The 19,274-nt window shown below is 32.9% G+C and overlaps 1 protein-coding gene across 1 annotated transcript; it reads left to right on the top strand.

Annotated features, from left to right (window-relative positions):
• Positions 1 to 2,392: 2,392 nt before the first annotated feature.
• On the top strand, positions 2,393 to 11,847 carry LOC133171848 (probable G-protein coupled receptor 139). Its single transcript, XM_061306675.1, has 2 exons — positions 2,393 to 2,530; positions 10,624 to 11,847. Exon 2 carries the CDS (start codon positions 10,635 to 10,637, stop codon positions 11,766 to 11,768), a length of 1,134 nt encoding a protein of 377 aa, XP_061162659.1. The 5' UTR covers positions 2,393 to 2,530; positions 10,624 to 10,634; the 3' UTR covers positions 11,769 to 11,847.
• Positions 11,848 to 19,274: the final 7,427 nt, after the last annotated feature.

Genomic DNA, 19,274 nt, shown 5'->3' with positions numbered 1-19,274 from the left:
TTATCCGTTCAGTACAACGTTAACGGAGTCGAGAATTTTTTGGTTCGATCATCGCATGGAGCGTTAATATATTTTTAAAATGCAAAATCAATTCTTTTGTCAGTTTAATTTTTTTGTACCGATTTATTTTAAAAGGGCGTAAATTCTGGTTCTGTTGCATCGAGAACGATAGCAATTCTCCAGCCTACTGATTATTATACATATGTACTTGTAATGGCATTTAACTATACCCTTATTATCTTGTAGGTGTTTTTTTTTTAGCTCTACAGGTCAGAGACCAGAAGAGCTTATGCAATAGTAAGGTGTCCGTCCGTCCGTCTGTCTGTCTGTAAACAATTATTCAAAACGCTATTCCTCCTACAGTTTTGGTCCGATTTCAATATAACTTGGCACATAAGTAGACTACACTAAGATACAAAATATAATGCATCGGTTTTTGATTTTGATGAACGGTGTTGTCATGTACATATAAACAGAGATCACGTCATCAATATGGTTTCCCATTTTTTCCTGGCTGATAATGATAAAATAAAACTTCACAGGTTAAATGAATAAATTCTTTTGTCCCAATGCAATTTTGTCGGCAAATTGTGTTAAACTGGTTATTAATATTGTCTGCTATCGAACGAAAGAGACAAATTATTCTCTTTGGTTCTGGTTTGGTTTCCTGGATATTTTTAAAAATCTAAGTCAGTGAGAGTTTTTATCAGCCAATCAGCGCAGCCAGCAAAGGACTCTTTACATTACTGACCACATTGTCTTTACATCACGCGTATCAGAGGCTGAACCGATTACTGAAACCTTCCGCACTGTGGTTGAGTGTGGGAAAAATACAACTGCAAATACTGTTATTTAGAGTTAGTCGTAGCATGAAATGTTTCCAATGTATTGAAACTGAAAAAAACAATTTTGTCGATAAAGAGTGTGTTCTGATTGTGTATTTCATTAAATTTCTTGATCATTCTGATGTACTATTTCTTGTCAGCGGAGATGATTTTACATTGACGATTTTTCTCTGGGAGAAGTGATTAGGTCGAATCACTGTTTGTTCTGGGGAAGTGCATAGAGAGTTGATAAAATCAACTCCCAAAAATGATATATTTTTAAGTTTCATAATTCATAAGTTATGCGATCAATTTTATGTAAAGTCTACGCTTTGAATTTATGACTATTGATCATATCAGATGACTGGTGTATTGAATCAGGATAGTCATACAAATTGTTGCTGCACTAATGTAATTTTGCAACATAAGCATGATTAAAAAAATCATTTCAAAATCCCTTATGCCCCCTCCCAAATCTCCTAGACATTTGAGTTTTTTCTGATGTAAAGGAGGAAACACCATATGAAACTAAAGGTTTTAAGAAGGCGGCAAAAGGAATGTAATACACAAATGAAAATATGAGGGAAAATAAACTAGAGCCTAATAAATTAAAGCATTTTGATGTAAACTTTCATATATAGTTAAAAGAAATCTGTTTTAATAAATTCCAAACATTTTTTTAAATGGCAGCCGAATTTTTCATTGTCATTTGTAATGTCGTCTTCCTCTTTCATCATAATTTCCTTTATGTATTCACCTCAGTTTGTTTCTCGAACACAGGAATAAATGTGTATAAGATGGAAAAATCGCTGAACGGAGACGAAGAATGTAACATCCGAGACATCACAGAACAAAAGCCTGTAAAAGAAAATAAAGGCGAAAAGACTTAAGCCAAATACTCACTCACCTTTATTTTCTTGCTTTATGCTTTGTTCTATTGAAACATAAGGAAGGATGATTAATGAGATATGCTGAAGATCTTTTATTAATCTAACACCTTCTGAACCATACCACTGAGGCTCATTATTATCAGGGCTTTGTTCAAAACAAATCGGAAAGCCTTTGATATCGCTGATTGTTATGGAGAACAATATTCCTTCTGTGTTTTTACCATATTCCAATACATCTTCATCACTTACTTTCACAACAGCTTAGATGACATGTAATGCTGATAGGTATTGATAAGCTATATATCAGTATAGATATTTTATGGTTTATACTAAGGAAATTTATAAAAACCTTTTATCAAATCCTATTGGTTTAGACTGCGCGGCAAACCGCACAGCGTATATAAAACTCGATTTATTCATTTCTCCAATGTATGTTTAGGTTTCGACAAAGGACACTGTACAGTTTTTTTAAGTGTGCAAAGTGAGAAGTTATCATTTATAAAGCGAAAAATCATGCTAATGTCAGAAAAAAAGTACCGTGTCTTTAAATTCAGTGTGCAGAAAAAAAAACGCATACATAGCAACGCCGTCAAAAATAATAATGATAAAGAAAAATAACATATTGTAGAAAAGACTTCACTTAGTATGAGAAATGCTTAAACAACGTGTGATTAAAGGAGTAGAAAAGGCAATTTATCAGCAAGACCAATTATATTATTACATCTCGCGGACGTTTTCTCACCTGCAATTTATTGAATAACAGCATCTTGCAAAACACGGATGACATTTGGATTTGTAAATTCCTGTAGTAAAGAGGTAAGCCTAACAACTCATTTCTTTATTATTTTACTTATAATCATATCTCAATTTAGGTGTATATTTACAAAAGTAATCTTATTATTAAGCCAGCCTTTCTTTTGTAAATAAAAAAGCGGAGACAATTTAGTTCATTGTTTAGTCTTTGCCCTCTCGCCTATATAATATCAGCTGTGAACAAGACACATCTCTTCGGAAGATCTGCTATAGCTGAATGTATATTTTTACTTGAAGAAATTAAATATAGCAAATTAATAAATTATTCATGAGTGAATAATCCCTTAGGTGTATAGTTTAAAAATGTTTTTAAAAAATTGGTACGTACGATTTGCAATATTTTTTGGATCGTATAATTACATATTTTATTGCATTTATGCATGAAAAGTATATATATATTTAATTTCTGTAATAAAATAGTAGTAAAAATGATATCCCTCATACATTACACCTGATATAATATTAATTGTATAGCATATAGACACTTCCCTAAAAAATCATCATTGATTAATTTTAATAAAATGTTGAAATCAAAAAGTGCAGGTACCACTACGAACATAATGAGCATTTCGCGTAGGTCAGGACTAACATAAAGCCAAAGAAAAGATGGCACAGAACAAATATCCGTTCATAATTACTAGTGCTGATTAACGAGTCTCCATGACAGGTCGCGTGACTACGGTGTCTGACGACGCATTTACAAGGTGATAAATCTATAAACCTTTTCGCACATCATCAATGTCTTGAAACAATTACAGACAAATACCAAATCGCATCTTTTTTCTATTGCCTTTCTTTTTAACGTGTTTTGTCACTGCTGAATTTTGAATTATCTACAGAAGATTGTTTAAATAACGTATAGAAGATTGTTAAATAAAATGTTAAATTAATATTTTTTAAATAAATTGTTAAATTGATATTAATTTCTCATGTATGTAAAAATGTAAATACGAGTAATAAATATTAATTTTTCTTAGTCGTGCGTGTATGAGGATGATAACCAACAATGTGTCCCCATCTCAGTTATAATAACCTCAAGCATATATATGATACATTGACTCTGTCTCTCTCTCTCTCTCTCTCTCTCTCTCTCTGTGTGTGTGTGTGTGCTGAAATATATATCAGGGATATGCCGCATCTATTGCTTTGGTTTAAACAAACAGAAAAATGCTTGTCAATGGATTCTCCTTCGGTATTTACTGAATGCATTTTTAATCTAGAAAGATTTAAGACACTTTGATACTGAAAACTATTAATCATTCTTGGAATTATTAAACAAAATCACCACAAACCATGGAGAAGAGATCAATTCATATGTACTGTTTCGTTGGGAGAGAGAGAGAGATATTAGATCCTTTTAAATCATACTTCATGTTGTATAAAGTATAAGCATGTAACATATGAACAATTGAATTTGTTATGTTGTCTTTTCCTGTACTTATCCAAGTCCATACCATGTTATGTTGGTATATAAAATTATCGATTATACCAATAATTTTGAAGATTAACTTTCATGTAATTGCTATTCAATGATATTTTCAAAAAATTGTCAATATTTTCATAGAAAAGGGTAAAGAGGTTTTCAATGTAACAGAGAATGCCTTTTATTGACATTTAATTTTTCCGTCGGACAGATAAACAATCACCATTCTGTTTCATAGTGGTGTTTGTTATCAACTGAAGTACGTGTTCGTCACCATTTTATAAAATAATGAGACTAATAAAATGAACGGAAAAAATATCGAATAGCTCGATGCCATCTCATTTTGCAGCCTCATTTCAGATTACTACTCCAAGTGCAATGTACATTCTGGAGACATCTATAACAATCAAATGATGCTTATTATTTCCATGAAATGTACAGTAGCTGCTTTAATTGATATGGAATCATTTTCCTTTGTCATTTACAATACCATATGCTATTATATTTATTAATGTTTTTAATAATAATTGTTTTGCAGTCAGGGATATTACAGTAAATCAATTTTTATTTTAGATGAGGTTCGATCTACTAAGTTACAGACCTGTCTAATTATCATGCAAAAAATCTTACAAGCATCTCTGTTGTGTTCTAGAATGACACTGGTTTTACATTAATTTAGGTTTTCGACTACGCCTTACCCATTACATTTAATTTCCTGTCTCAAATAAATATCAGATAATTGGCATATTCTTTAGACTGCTACTTTGCGGGACGCTCTTTATTAAATAAAAGACTTTGCCCGAAAGTGATTACGAAACCTACTTCCATATTATAATTAACGAATATTTTAGATCCAATCATGCAAGAATACAAATTATTATAATCTTAATGTACTTCGTTATTTCTTAGTCAGAAGCATCTACGTTTTCAACAGTGTTTTAGAACAATCCTTGTAGATTTTCAGAAATATAATTTGAGACAAGCCCTTGATCCTTAGGGGATTGTTGCTTTCGGGAGGAGACTAACAACTATATTGAGTCAAGCCTCTTGAGCACAGAAAAATGTTTGTTTTCAAGCAGACTGTGACATCCAACAGGGTAAACATAATTACTAACAAAGCAGAATGTGTGTGGTAACTTGGAAACCAATTTACTGGTATTATTAATTGAATGATAAAACAATAAGTCAATAAAATATAATTCCTCCAACCTGCTACATGAACACAACAAATACAAAATCCTACGCCTGCATGTGTCAGAAAAGTTGGATTGAATATCCCTGACTAAAGTGTGCATCAACATCAATGAAACAATCTATTATTTGATTTTGCTTATAACGTCTTTACTCTATCAGTTGGAAAAAGGAGTTAGGTAAAAAGAAATGCCAGTTGCAATTTAATTTGTATGTGCTTAAGAGAATCTGTCTGTAATCATCGAGAATTTTTTGGAAAGTGCAATTTTTTTTTATTAAAAAATCCTATCATTATATATACATGTAGCATTATTGATAAAATTAATAAAAACACATAAGTAAGTTACTTAAACTCAGTTTATAAAATTTTACTGATCACTCTGTTGTTACCATGGTAACAAGCAACAAGGCCTTTAAAAAAACTGAATAATATACCTCTTTAAGTGCAAAATAAATACAATTAAGATTGTGAGATACTCTATCTTTAAGTTTAAGGTAAATCAACAATGCTTAAATAATTTTTTTTATGAAATACAATTTTTTTTATATCATACTTAACATGGTTTCCATGGCAACCAAAATAGCTTGCATTTTATACAATAAAAAATTCAATAAAACAACCGATTTTTGAGCTACCATTTTTCAGGGACACAACACACTTAGTCTGGTAGAAATGTTAGATTTCTATTTTTGAAAATAAAATCAGTTAAACAACTTTTTGTTTTTTGTTCCTAACCTGACCAAAATGACCTTTTTTTTTTTTTTTTTAAAAAAATTCAGCAACATTTTCAAAAATCTGTTTAAGAGCCAATCATAGTAAGCAGTTTCTTGGGCATGCATGATAACCAATTTTGATGAAACTCTGCTCATTAATACATGACTTCATACCTGAAACAAATATAAAAAAAAATTGGTTGTTAAATGTCTTGGTTGCCATGGTAACAGATGAAAAATTGAAAAAATTGAGATTTTTTTTTCTACTATGAATCTTTATTAAGTTATGACAAATACTAAAAAAAATCAGTTTGACCACTTACAATTACACATTGTTGCTACCTATGCTGCAAAAAATTATTTGGATATCTCTAAAATGATGGTTTTGCATACAATTTACATGCTGAAAATGCTCAGTATTCATTTACGATAGGTGTAATGTGATGAAACCTAAATGCCAATAGTAAAAAAATACCCAAACAAAACAAGTACTTAGCCTTATGCACAAAGTCTACAGCAATTTATTTTTAAAATAAATATGGTTACTATGGTAAAATATCATAGAAACACACAGTATGTGGTTAAAGGTGCATAGACACAGATTTGAACTTAATATTTTCTCAAATTTTCTGTATAATATCACGACTTATATATTGCAATAGCATTTCATACGAAAATATACTTAAAAACTTATTTTATCTGGAAATTATTGGAACTACGAATTCCGGGACACGTTTGATTAACACATCTTTGCACTTACACAAATTTTAACTTTATCCTTAATATTTAAGAAAAGAAGCGATTTTGTTATGTATTAATTAAAAAAATATTACATCTATAATCCAGGAAATTCAGAGTAAAAATGTTCGAAAGCAAAACAAACTCACCAGTATTGTCAGTCCGTGCTCTGTGATGTGTACAGAGTTTAATAAATTGAACACACCCGTGAAATGTAAACTATTTTTGTAAACAGGGCACGAGCTCTGTTATTGTTAATGTTTACGATTCACCGGGTGTGTTCAATTGTTAAACTCTGCACACACAACTGAGCACGACTTACAATACTGTGAGTGGGTTTTGCTTTCGAACATTTCTACTCTGAATTTTCGGGGTTATAGTTTTAATATTTTTCATTAATACACAACAAAATTGCCACTTTTCTTAAGTATTAAGAATAAAATTAAAATATCTTAAAGCGCAAGGATGCGTCAATCCAACGCATCAAGAAATTCGAAGTTTTAATAACTTCGAGATGAAATAAGATTTTTATTATATTTTAGTATGAAATGCTATAGTAACATATATGTCTTGAAATTATACAGAAAATTTGAGAAAATTTTAACTTCAAATCTGTGTCCAAGCACCTTTAAGTTTTGATTAATACTGTCAACTTAATGAATGAATACTGCTAAATATATTTCTTCAAGACCTTGTGCGTGACAAAGACGGCATAAAGAAATATTGAAAGTTATTGCTAGAAGCTATAATTATTCTCAGAAGCTAGGTCAAAGTCAACACTCAGAGTTTTTTTATGGGGCTTATATCTACTGCTGCTAAAAATTCATTCAGTGCTGCTTTTCTTTTTCTTGAGGGCCTCTCCTGAGAATCCTTCCACTCAGAATTCAAAGAAAACTGTGAGGAAGCTGTTTCTGTCACTGAAAATTCATCTTCTCCTTGGCTGTCCATAAGCACTTGTCCCTGGAAAAAAAAATAAACAAATCAAGACAATATAACAGTACCATGTGCTGTGTCATTTACATGAAGCTAAATCCATGTAGGTGTTAAAATCATGTTCTAATGATTTGGGTTACACATAGTCATTGCATATGTTAGATTTCACGTTTAGGATGGACAGACAGATGGCACTAGACAAATTGTGATCAGAAAAGACCACTTTCACTTTCAGCTCAGATGAGCTAGAAAGTCTGGAAAAGTAACTATAACAGAATGATAGAATAATGGAATGACAGAAGGAAAGGGGCAAGCTTTGCCCCAACCATTTCATGGTGGGGATATAAAAAGTAATTAGCTTTATGTTTGCATTCCTTTACCTTATTAGGCTGTTCACTCCTAGCTTCATCCAAGAAAGATACACTACTCTCAGCATCCATTTCTACTTCAGAGTACATTTTCTGAGCCTGGAATAATTTAAGGAATATACATATTACCTTACCAGTTCTTTAGAAAAAGATTAAGAAACTCTCTCTATTTTTACTGTTTCTTTGATTTTTCCCCTAGAAAGGGGCATGACATTCATTTGAAAAATTTTGAATCCCCTTTACTCAAAGATGATAAGTTTGGGCAAAATTGACCGAGTGGTTTTGGAGAGGAAGTAGAAAATGTGATTAGCTTATACACAGACAGATGACAGGTGATCAGTAAAATTCACTTGAGCTTATAGCTCAGGTGAGATAAAAATCAAATATAATCATTTGTTCTTCATCAGTGAATTTAGCTTATTATTTGATGATACTGATCTTATATCTTTGAGAATATCACGACGACTATATTATAGTTGACTAGGTCATTCATAAATATCCCCCTAACTTCACCTGATCTGGCAAATTAAGTTTTTATTGTATATATGTACATATAGGAGAGTGAAATAACATTGTGTATATGTACATTGTTATTTCACTCTCCTTTTAGCTTATACTTGTACAGGTCTGTATTTGTTTGATGGATGAGCTGTAACGCTCAAAGACAACAAAAAACTGCTCAGCATTTACACAGCAGTGGTGTAATTTAAACATGCATAATTGACAATTTATAGTGTGCTCACCGATTTCAGTTTGGAATGTTTCTAATTAAAGGATTTTTACATTTTTATGTGTTGTGTGTAATACTTCTCAGTACATATTATAATTTGTTAAACAGAATGTTTACCTTCTTTTGAAATCAATATATTTGACAATGATATATTGTAATTAATATGGTAACTAGTATACATGCATTTACGCTGCAATATATTTACCATTATAGTACTGTCTTTTGTAGCTTCCATTCTTTGGAGCAGTTCTGTTCTACACTTCTCACATATTCCTACAAAAATGACTGATTATCAATATATTTTTGCATACAATAATGTTTAAGTTTTCCAGGTCTCACAAGATGTTGACTTGATGGTAACAAGTGACAAATAACTTTCTCAAGAAAGAATAAAAAAACAAATAAATCCTTTAAAAACTAAAAGATCTGAGCAACTTTTGTCTGAATTACTTCATAGCATTCTTGACATTTTTGATAAAATAAAAATAATTGTGAAGCAGCAGTTTACCTGAGTTAACAGGAATAAACATATTGTCTTTCTCAAATATAAATTTGCTTTGTTCAATGCTGACAGATGTCTTCTTCAAAGCTTTATGTGGTTTTTTACTTCCTCCCTTCCCACACTGAAATTGCACCATACATAAAGATGATTGTCGGCATTCTGTGCCGTACTCTGCCCTATGCACAGGGCAAACAGTAATGCTGAAATTTGGGTCAAAAAAGCCTCACCGCAGTCTTAACAAATCAGCTTTACTTTGTTTATTTTCCTTCGATAAAGTAAACTTGAAAAGGTGGTCCCATATGTCTTTTTTACATGGAGAAATTGGTAGTATGTTACATTTAACTGTCTCATCTGATGTCCTCAGCCTGCCTTCACCATATATTTTACTTGATATTGCTTGAAATGTACATGGGAAATACAGTTTTATAATTATTCTGAAAACAAGCGATAAAATTACTCAAAAATTTGATTAATTTCGGAAGTAACATTTGTAAACAAGTTAAATGACGATCAAGAAGTTCATATTTAACATGTCTTTATCATATTCATTTTCAGTAATCAGTAAGTTAACCCATTTAAAAAAAATCATCAAAATATTTTATTAAATGGTGTATATGTAATAAATCTATTGAATAAATACAATATTCATACTCTGACATGCATTTTGTTATGATCGATTTTTGACTGCTGATATCAGATATGTAAACATATATAGGTCTGACATCTGCAAATCAAGACATCTTTTATGAATTTGAAATTATTACTATTAATTAACTGAGAAACTTGATTTGCAGGAAAAAATGCAAATGTATACATTACCTTTCAGGAAATTGTTGCATGTTGATGTCTGCTAAGCACTGATTATTTCCTTTAATTCTAGAGAGTTCGCATCAAGGGGGATAATCATTAAGTAAAATAGAAGGAACTAGTGTAGAGTGTTTTTAGCTTTTACATAAAAAGAGTAAATTGTTTAACTGTTTTTATTTACTATATTGGTAGCATAAGCAGCTGTCTAAAAAACGACATGTATAATTAATGATAACCCCGTTGTGCCTCAGAAAAAAATAATGTCTGAAAAGAAGTTATAAATGCTCTTTTCTGACCTTCATTGATGACACATTTGAAAGAAAAAGGAGGAATATATGTATTTTTGAAGATAAATATAAAAATCTATGTGTTTTCTCGAATTTCCTGTCGATGTACATTGTTGGGAATTTGTTTTATTGTAAATAATTTTGAAAAGGTTGAAAAATACAACATCTAATGAATTATCTGTGGGCACGTTCCGTTGTAACACGATGCACAAATCCCGTATTTTTTACTTCTTTATAATTTACTATCACTATGCACAAAAGTGTGAAAGTTTCTTTCAGATTTGTGATTTTTTCACTTTCCACTTTTTTAAAGATAATTCTCAATGGTCACAGATAGCTTCTCTTAAATGATCAGATGTAAAATTTAATGGCAATTAATGTAGGGTTTTTTTTTTCATTTCAGATTTATTTGCCATGAAAACTACTCAAAGCATATACGATGCTGTGCTGCAACATATGCAAAACGGCAACTTTTCTTTCAACTACACTTTGAGCTGGCCACCACTAGAACAGGGTGAGTACCCTATCATCTACAAAACAGGGAGGACATTTTACGCCTATTTTACACCAGTGATTCTCATCGTTGGCTTCATAGGAAATTCTCTGTCCTTTAATGTGTTTATGTCTAAAGGAATGCGAAACCTTTCAGCAAGTGTTTATCTTGCTGCCTTGTCTGCTACTGATCTTGTGACCCTGCTCTGTTACGTCATGGTTGAATGGTTTCGCAGAGGATTAGTTTACTTACAGCCTGAGTGGAAAGTTAGCTTTGTGGATACTGATTATTTATGTCAGTTTCAAATGTACACTTCGTATGTGTCACGAATGTCGTCTGTTTGGCTAGTGGTTGCTTTCACGGTGGAGAGGTACATTGGTGTTTGCCATCCACTTCGGCGGATTGATATATGCACTGTAAGTAGTGCCCGTAGAATAGTGATTGGCATATTTGTTACGTCTCTAACACTTGTTCTGTATAAACCATTCCTGACTGGAGTTTTCATCAGTGGAAATGGGAATAAATATTGTACCACGTATCCGAAATACAGCCTTGAATCGTTCATTGTTGACAGTATATACGGTCTTTTAATCACCATTATACCTTTTACAATCATCTCAGTGATGAATTTTCTCATCATCAACAGACTCTTTGCCAGAAAACGAAAGCAGAAAAAGACAAGAATTCTATCAGAGGAAGCATTAGTGCGTTTAGAATTTACTTCAATTCTATTTGTGATTTCATTTTGCTTCGTAGTATTCAACATACCATTCCTTATCATGTGGATCCGGAACTTCTTCCACTCCAAATACATTTCAAATCAGATTCATGAACCGTCATACAAAGTGGACTACTGGCGGGGAGTTCTCTACATAACGCGTACTATTTTTTACGCAAATTATTGCATTAATTTTTTCTTGTATAGTCTGACAGGAGCTTACTTCAGACGTGGTCTGAAAGCTCTGTTCTGTAGGACGTCTGAAAGACTCCTTAGATCCCACAGTATTTTAACAAGATACAATTCACATTCGCATACCAATCAGTCCTGGGTGTAACTAATTGACCTTGTTCAACTTTTTAAATTATTTCTTAAATATAGTACTAATTAAAAGAAAATAAAGATATGTTTCCATATTTCTTTTTGTTTTTGTACAATCCAGTTGTGTGCAATACATTTTGCAGATAATTTTGACATTATGTCCCTTCAGTAAATTAATAATTAAATTAGGCTGAAGGGAAAACACCCAAAATTTTACGAATGATAACCTTTTTGAGTTAACGATGTCTTCAAAGGCAATTTTGTCTGATTTTATCGTGGTTATAGTTCATTTATGCTCAATATCAGTTTTAAGTTCAGCAGATTAAATCCAAATAAAATGTTTTGTGTTACCGGTAATTCTTACAATTTAAACTTTACCAGTACCGGTATTGATTTTAGAGTAGAAAATCTAGGCTCAATGAAACCTTGCAAGAAACATTCAACTTTATGCACTTGAATAACACCTGGGGGTGTTTTCTTGGACACAATGCTTAGTGCATAATTAACAGCAAATTATAACATGACGCAATATTGAATGGGTAAGACAGGCAATACAATAACAACAACACGAACACCCCAAGTCATCCCCCAACCCAGAAGAAAGAAACAATCTGTACAGTTTGTACATGGAGATACAATATGTAATCTTCCATAGACAGATAAAATATTTTTGGTTTTCTTAGAATTACAAGAATATTTTATGAAATCTCAAAATGTAAGGGAAAATAATTAGAAATGAGGCAGAAAAAAGATTCTGAAATCGAATATCTTTCCTTGATTATTTAGCATTCATCTACTATGAGATGCCACTAAGCCATGAATAATATGGGAACATTTAGTACTGAATAATTGGTATTTCTGTAGGTGGCATTTTTAATTTGTTCTTTATTTACAAAAACCGAGGTTCCGTATTGCAGTAGTCACTGTCCCGAAAAATACCCTTCACTGGCCAATGGCCATGAGTACAAGAATAGATCCTAATTTCCAGCCTATCAAACTTCACTGAAGTACTCTCCAATGAACGTAAAGATTGTTGATTGATTGTATGTTGTTTTACGTCCCGTTTGAGAGTTTTTCACTGATATCGACACGTCACCATATACCGGAGAAGGCCTTTACTCGGCACTGAGGGCCATTGAGCAGTGAGGGTTCTTTATCGTGCCAACGCCTACCGTGACATGGAGCCTCGGTTTTTAAGGTCTCATCCGAAGAACCCGCAACTTTCACTTCAGAGTGCCGAGCGCCTGGCGAAGGAACAGTTGCTACCTATTTTTTATCGACTTACATGTAGGTCAGTCGGAGCCGTTATTCGAACACACGACCTTCCGATCACAGAGCGAGCGCTCTACCGACTGAGCTACCGTGACGGTATGAATGTAAAGCAAATAAACAACAATCTAATAGATACAAACATAACTTTTATCAGCAACAATAAAAACATTCTCATTTTGAGACAGTGGTAGACTGAACTTAGCTATAATATATTGCAAACAGGTCATATACGAGCAAGTGTAATTTTATCTTTTCATCTTTTCGATTGTTTAATAATAATGCAAACTGTCTTTTGATTGATGTATTAGTCATGTTTGACCTAGAGCTTTGAAATACCAGTACTGCAAGACTTTTCATGCCATATGTAATATATCATTGCGTCACTGGTATATACTGGTGTCTCAGAAAATCGCCGTACTTTTGCGTAAAAAAGTTATTCCAAATTCTTACTTTTATTAACATCTCATAAAATGCCATTCATAAACCTAACAATGGGCTATTTTTAGTGAAAATTATTTTAGGAATGACTCTAATTCTTGGCCAAATTATTCGAGTATAACCTGGTTTGGGTCAGTTTACGCTGTTTTATAATCCGCGAAGCGGATTATAAAACAGCGTAAACTGACCCAAACCAAGCGGATTATAAAACAGCGTAAACTGACCCAAACTAGGTTATACTCGAATAATTTGGCCAAGAATTAGAGTCATTCCTTATAATTTAATTTATAATCATTAAATAACTATGAGTGTAAAATTAAAATTTTGTTGCTTTTTATTAGTTCAAATTTGCCGCTCAATAATACTACCGTGGTAACGGAAGTGATGGGAAGCATAGGGAGGTAAAAACTGATACATAGGCCTAGCAGCCTTGCTGTTTGTTTACATATGGTAAGATCGAATTATTGTTTGAAGTTAAAGGTACATTTATTAAATCTGAAATTTTCCATGAATCCCTAGGACTGGAAATGAGAGGACTATATGGATACAGATGATTCAGCTGGTCCTTTTTGGATATTAACCAATCAGAGGCTAAGGCTAGAATACAAACAAAATTAAATTATTTTCGTTTATTTGTGGTCTATTTTAAAACAGGAAGTCTTATTTACCTTCAAAATTGGAGAGTCTCATTGTTTCGCGGTATTGGAATACATGCCCAGATAGCATGAGGACATTGGCCCAACAGTGTTGGGCCAATGTAGGCAATTTACGTTGGCCCAATGTCCTTTTGCTCATCGGCGCGCCGTTGGCCTAACATGTTGGGCCTATGTTGGTACAACATTGTTTGTTTATATGTCAACGGTGGTACATCGTTATTCCAACATACCAACGCCAACTCAATATTTTGTAACGTTGGCCCAACGTTGGACCTCAGTTCAAAATATAATTATTACGTTGGTCCAACGTTGGTCCAACGCTTTTGTTGAATGTCAACGTTGGTACAACATTATTCCAACATACCAATGCTAACGAAATATTTTGTAACGTTGGCCCTACGCTGGACCTCAGTTCAAAATATAATTATTACGTTGGTTCAGCGTTGGTACAACGCTGTTTGTAGCTGCTATAATGTAGCCCTCTCCGATTTTTTTTGTTGAGAGAGGCTTACAACTCCTTAGGATCACAGTAATGGTGCAAATGCGGGAGTGATTCACTACCGCACAGATTTCGGCTCAAATTATCAGTAAGTGGGTATTTTTTTAACATATCTTACCTGAACTCATAAAATGTAGTTATGCAAGACATGAACTGATCCAAAAATATACAGAACAATCCGTATATCGGTTATTTTTCGTGTATGTCAACATCACAACTTGAATTTATCCGCCATGTTTACTGACCTTGATCGATTTTATTTTGGGACAACCAATGAGAATTCGGGATCTAAGGGAGCGGATCGTTTAGGATTTCCCGTATTTTAAGCATAAATATCACTGTTTATGAAAAAAATATCCCATGGAATGCTTTTATTTATCGATGTTTAGTGATATCATACAACACAAACATTTATCAACACCGACATTTACTTTATCAAGTGATTCTAAATTTCAAGCGCAAGTCTCAGTACATCACGCGAGGAATGTCATGGCTGCTGAGGAGAACGACTGGTAAACACGCAGATTTATTTTACTTGGTTTTCGCGTATAAAGGGCTAAGATGTTGATAGTGAATAAAAATTCCGTCTCATTGGAAGTAAGTTGAATGCAAAAATAATTTATTTTGCCTGCAGTCGCCCGTATCTAAAAAATATATTTGCACCATTACGGAGATGCAGTGGAATTGTAGCCCTCTCCTGAAAATATCGGATTAAAAATATCGGAGAGGGCTACATTATTGCAGCTACGCTGTTTTTGAAATGTCAACGTTGGCACAATTATTCCTGAATACAAATGTCTTACAAAGTCAATTAAATTCTGTAACTTTTTTATTTCCCAGATTATACGACACAATTAATTTCACCAATTTGGCCAAATAAATTTTTCCTCCTAAAAATGTATTGATCACAGTATATTCTTTGTCACTTTCATTAAAGTATCCCGTGGAATGTAACTAAAAGTAGAAGGAGGCAGAAAGTTCAGTGTTTCCCAAGTATATTCCACATCACTATGTCCACTACAAAATATCGCTTTCATATAAGAGTCTTCAAGTTCTAATTTTTAGAGTTTTGGAAGGTCACATTTAAATCATTCATTCCTTTTTCTGTTGTTTATCTGTTCCTAGAACCCATATCTCCCACACATATTAAGGAGGTTCGATCCTGAGCTTTTGAGCAGATTTTGGTCTGGACCTTTATTTATAAAATTCTGCATCATTTTTAAGTTCAAACATTAAATCTGGATTCTACGATGCAAATTAATCTTTATTCTATAAAAAACTGCGAAAAGAATTCCATTAAAATAGGATTAAGAAAGGAACTATATTTTGTGGCGGAAGGTTTTTTTTAGGAGAAAATGATCAATTTTTCCCTTTTGAAATTTATACAGTACTGTTATGTTTAGATTCCTATTTTTCCATGCTGGTTGCACACAGAGCTGTTTTTTACAGTAAAATGTTTTATGCTGGTTCTGAAATATCTATTAAATAATTTTTTATGAATTCTTTCATTATATTGTGACAAATATAGTAAATATATTCTGAAAGTCCATGAAACCAGAAGTCTCAGATGAGACTGTACCTCTACTGGTCTGTTTGTATAACAAAAGAAAAGTAGCACTTGGATTTGAAACATTGCAACATGCAACAATAAATAGAATTATGTATCTTAATGTAGTCTACTTTTGTGACAAGTTATATTGAAATCAAATGAAAACTAGGAGTAGTAGCGTTTTGAAAGTATTTCATGGAAATTTCTATTTTTAGTAACCATGACAACACCATTCACCCAAATATAAAAAAAGTAATACATATTATGTATCGTAGTGTATTCTAACTGTGTGCCAAATTAGATTGAAATCAGACCAAAATTGTAGGAGGAGTAACGTTTTAAAGGAATTTCACAGAAATTTCTATTTTAAGTAACCATGGCAACACTGTTCATCGAATTCAAAAACCAATGCAATAAATTATGTATCTTAGTATAGTCTTCTTGTATGCCTAATTATATTAGAAGCAGACTAAAACTATAGGAGGAGTAGCGTTTTAAAGGAATTTCACAGAAATTTCTATTTTTAGTAACCATGGCAACACCGTCCATCGAATTCAAAAACCGATGCACTAAATTATGTATCTTAGTGTAGTCTACTTGTGTGCCAAGTTATATTGAAATCGGACCAAAACTGTAGGAGGAGTAGCGTTTTAAAGGAATTTCACAAATTTCTATTTTTAGTAACCATGGCAACACCGTCCATCGAAATCAAAAACCGATGCACTAAATTATGTATCTTAGTGTAGTCTACTTGTGTGCCAAGTTATATTGAAATCGGACCAAAACTGTAGGAGGAGTAGTGTTTTAAAGGAATTTCACAGAAATTTCTATTTTTAGTAACCATGGCAACACCGTTCATCGAATTCAAAAACCGATGCACTAAATTATGTATCTTAGTGTAGTCTACTTGTGTGCCAAGTTATATTGAAATGGGACCAAAACTGTAGGAGGAGTAGCGTTTTAAAGGAATTTCACAGAAATTTCTATTTTTAGTAACCATGGCAACACCGTCCATCGAAATCAAAAACCGATGCACTATATTATGTATCTTAGTGTAGTCTACTTGTGTGCCAAGTTATATTGAAATGGGACCAAAACTGTAGGAGGAGTAGCGTTTTAAAGGAATTTCACAGAAATTTCTATTTTTAGTAACCATGGCAACACCGTCCATCGAATTCAAAAACCGATGCACTAAATTATGTATCTTGGTGTAGTCTACTTGCGTGCCAAGTTATATTGAAATCGGACCAAAACTGTAGGAGGAGTAGCGTTTTGAAAAATTGTTTACAGACAGACGGACGGACGACGGACACCTTACTATCGCATAAGCTCTCCTGGTCTCTGACCAGTAGAGCTAAAAATTTAGCCAATTTTAACATAAAATTAACACTTTTTCAGTAATATCTAAAAAATTTACATCATAGACCCCAACTTTTGTTTTTCTTTTCTGAATATATAAGATAACTTTCATCAATCTGCCTAAATTCAGCAAAAGTTTAAGTCTTTAAAATAATTTTCTTCCTTGTTAAATTTTTAATACCAGAAAAATCTCATTTTTTTGAGTGCAGAAAGGTCAAATAATTGATTATGCGAAGCAATTTGAAACTTTTTCTTAGTCACAATTTTAAAGTGTCTTTTTTAAAATAGACTAATAGTTTATTTTGTCCCATGATTTATTTGGATAAAAACATTGGAAGGAAAACGTCGAAGATGTGATTTTTGATTAAGACACAAATTTCAGTGCAAAAAGGTCATATTAAATGTACTGTAGCGCCAAAAGAAGCATATTGACCCCCATTTTTTGTTTGGATTTTTAATTAAGCTATGTATGTAGAAATTAAAAACATACTTGACAAAAAAAAGTTTAAGACTTTAAATATCAGGATCCAACCTCGTTAATCAGTCCCATCCATATGAAGAAAATGCCACATCAATAGTCTCATAATATAGAAGGCTTTGCCATCCCGACAATTCCTATAAACGTTAAGAACGTCATCAATTTAAATAATATTTTCAATTGTTTAATCAGCACGCCGGTACTGATAATTTAAAAGCTCACAGGCCATTATAATTTTGAAACACATATATATTTTTAAACCAATCCTTTATTTTGAATTTCACATTATTAATTATCAATAACAAATGCAAAAACTATACTTGCATTTCAAGGGTTAAATTTCTTGCGTTCACTAACAGACACATATGCTTTGTTCAAGTGCGGTACGTGACGGTTTGTGAAGAAAACTGATTAAGATGCCGGTTTCCTTGGAGACCGATGAGTCACCTGCCGAGCCAGTGAATTTCACCACTGACCTATTTATTTGGAGCTCTAAAACACAGCACTTTAAATTTAATTCAATGATGCTACATATAGAATCTACCAAGATACAACATTACTCTATGTAATTCACAGACTTAAAAAGTTTGTTTCATAATTTTCCATTTAATATAATATAGATCAATGTTTATAATGAGTTGTTTATTACATTACCATCGATTTACAATAAATAAACCTAAATTGATGAATGACACTTTTCACAATATTGGGCCAACGTTGGACCAGCATTTCATCTCCAAAATTACAGGCTACATGTACCGGTACATGTAATCCCAATATTCCCTCTACTGGACCAACTCCAGCCCAGTGTTACAAGCCCAACACAGAGCAATGTCTCATAATATTGTCAACATTTACTAAGCTGGACCAACGTTTGACCAATATTGAATGCCCAACACTAAGTGGCCACGTTTCGTGTCAACATGTACTCGGTTAGACCTACGTTGGGCCAACATTTCATACCCAACACACAATGGTCTTGATCCATGCCAACATTTACTCGGTTGGACCTATGTTGGGCCAACATTTTAATGTCCAACACATAGTCGCCATGTTTCTTGTCATCATGTTACTACAATGGGCCAACATCGCATACCCAACACCGTTGGTTTAGCTTTCATGCCAACGTAGATCAACGTTGGGCCTAGATTTGTTACCCAACGCCAACACTCTACCAACCATCCAACCAAAAACCAAGGTTGGCCCAACATAGTCATGCTATCTGGATGGAAGCTTGGCGCTGTCATGAAGTTCAATTTTATTTTTTATTA

The sequence above is a fragment of the Saccostrea echinata genome, unplaced genomic scaffold (assembly GCF_033153115.1).
Source record: "Saccostrea echinata isolate AGI-Se365-2 ecotype Australia unplaced genomic scaffold, CSIRO_AGI_Sech_v1 ptg000001l, whole genome shotgun sequence".
NCBI lineage: Eukaryota > Metazoa > Mollusca > Bivalvia > Ostreida > Ostreidae > Saccostrea > Saccostrea echinata.
This window is presented reverse-complemented; position numbering and strand designations above follow the sequence as displayed.

Coding starts and splice junctions, on each gene's coding strand:
- LOC133171848 (XM_061306675.1), top strand. CDS start 10,635: ATGAAAACTACTCAAAGCATATACGATGCTGTGCTGCAACATATGCAA.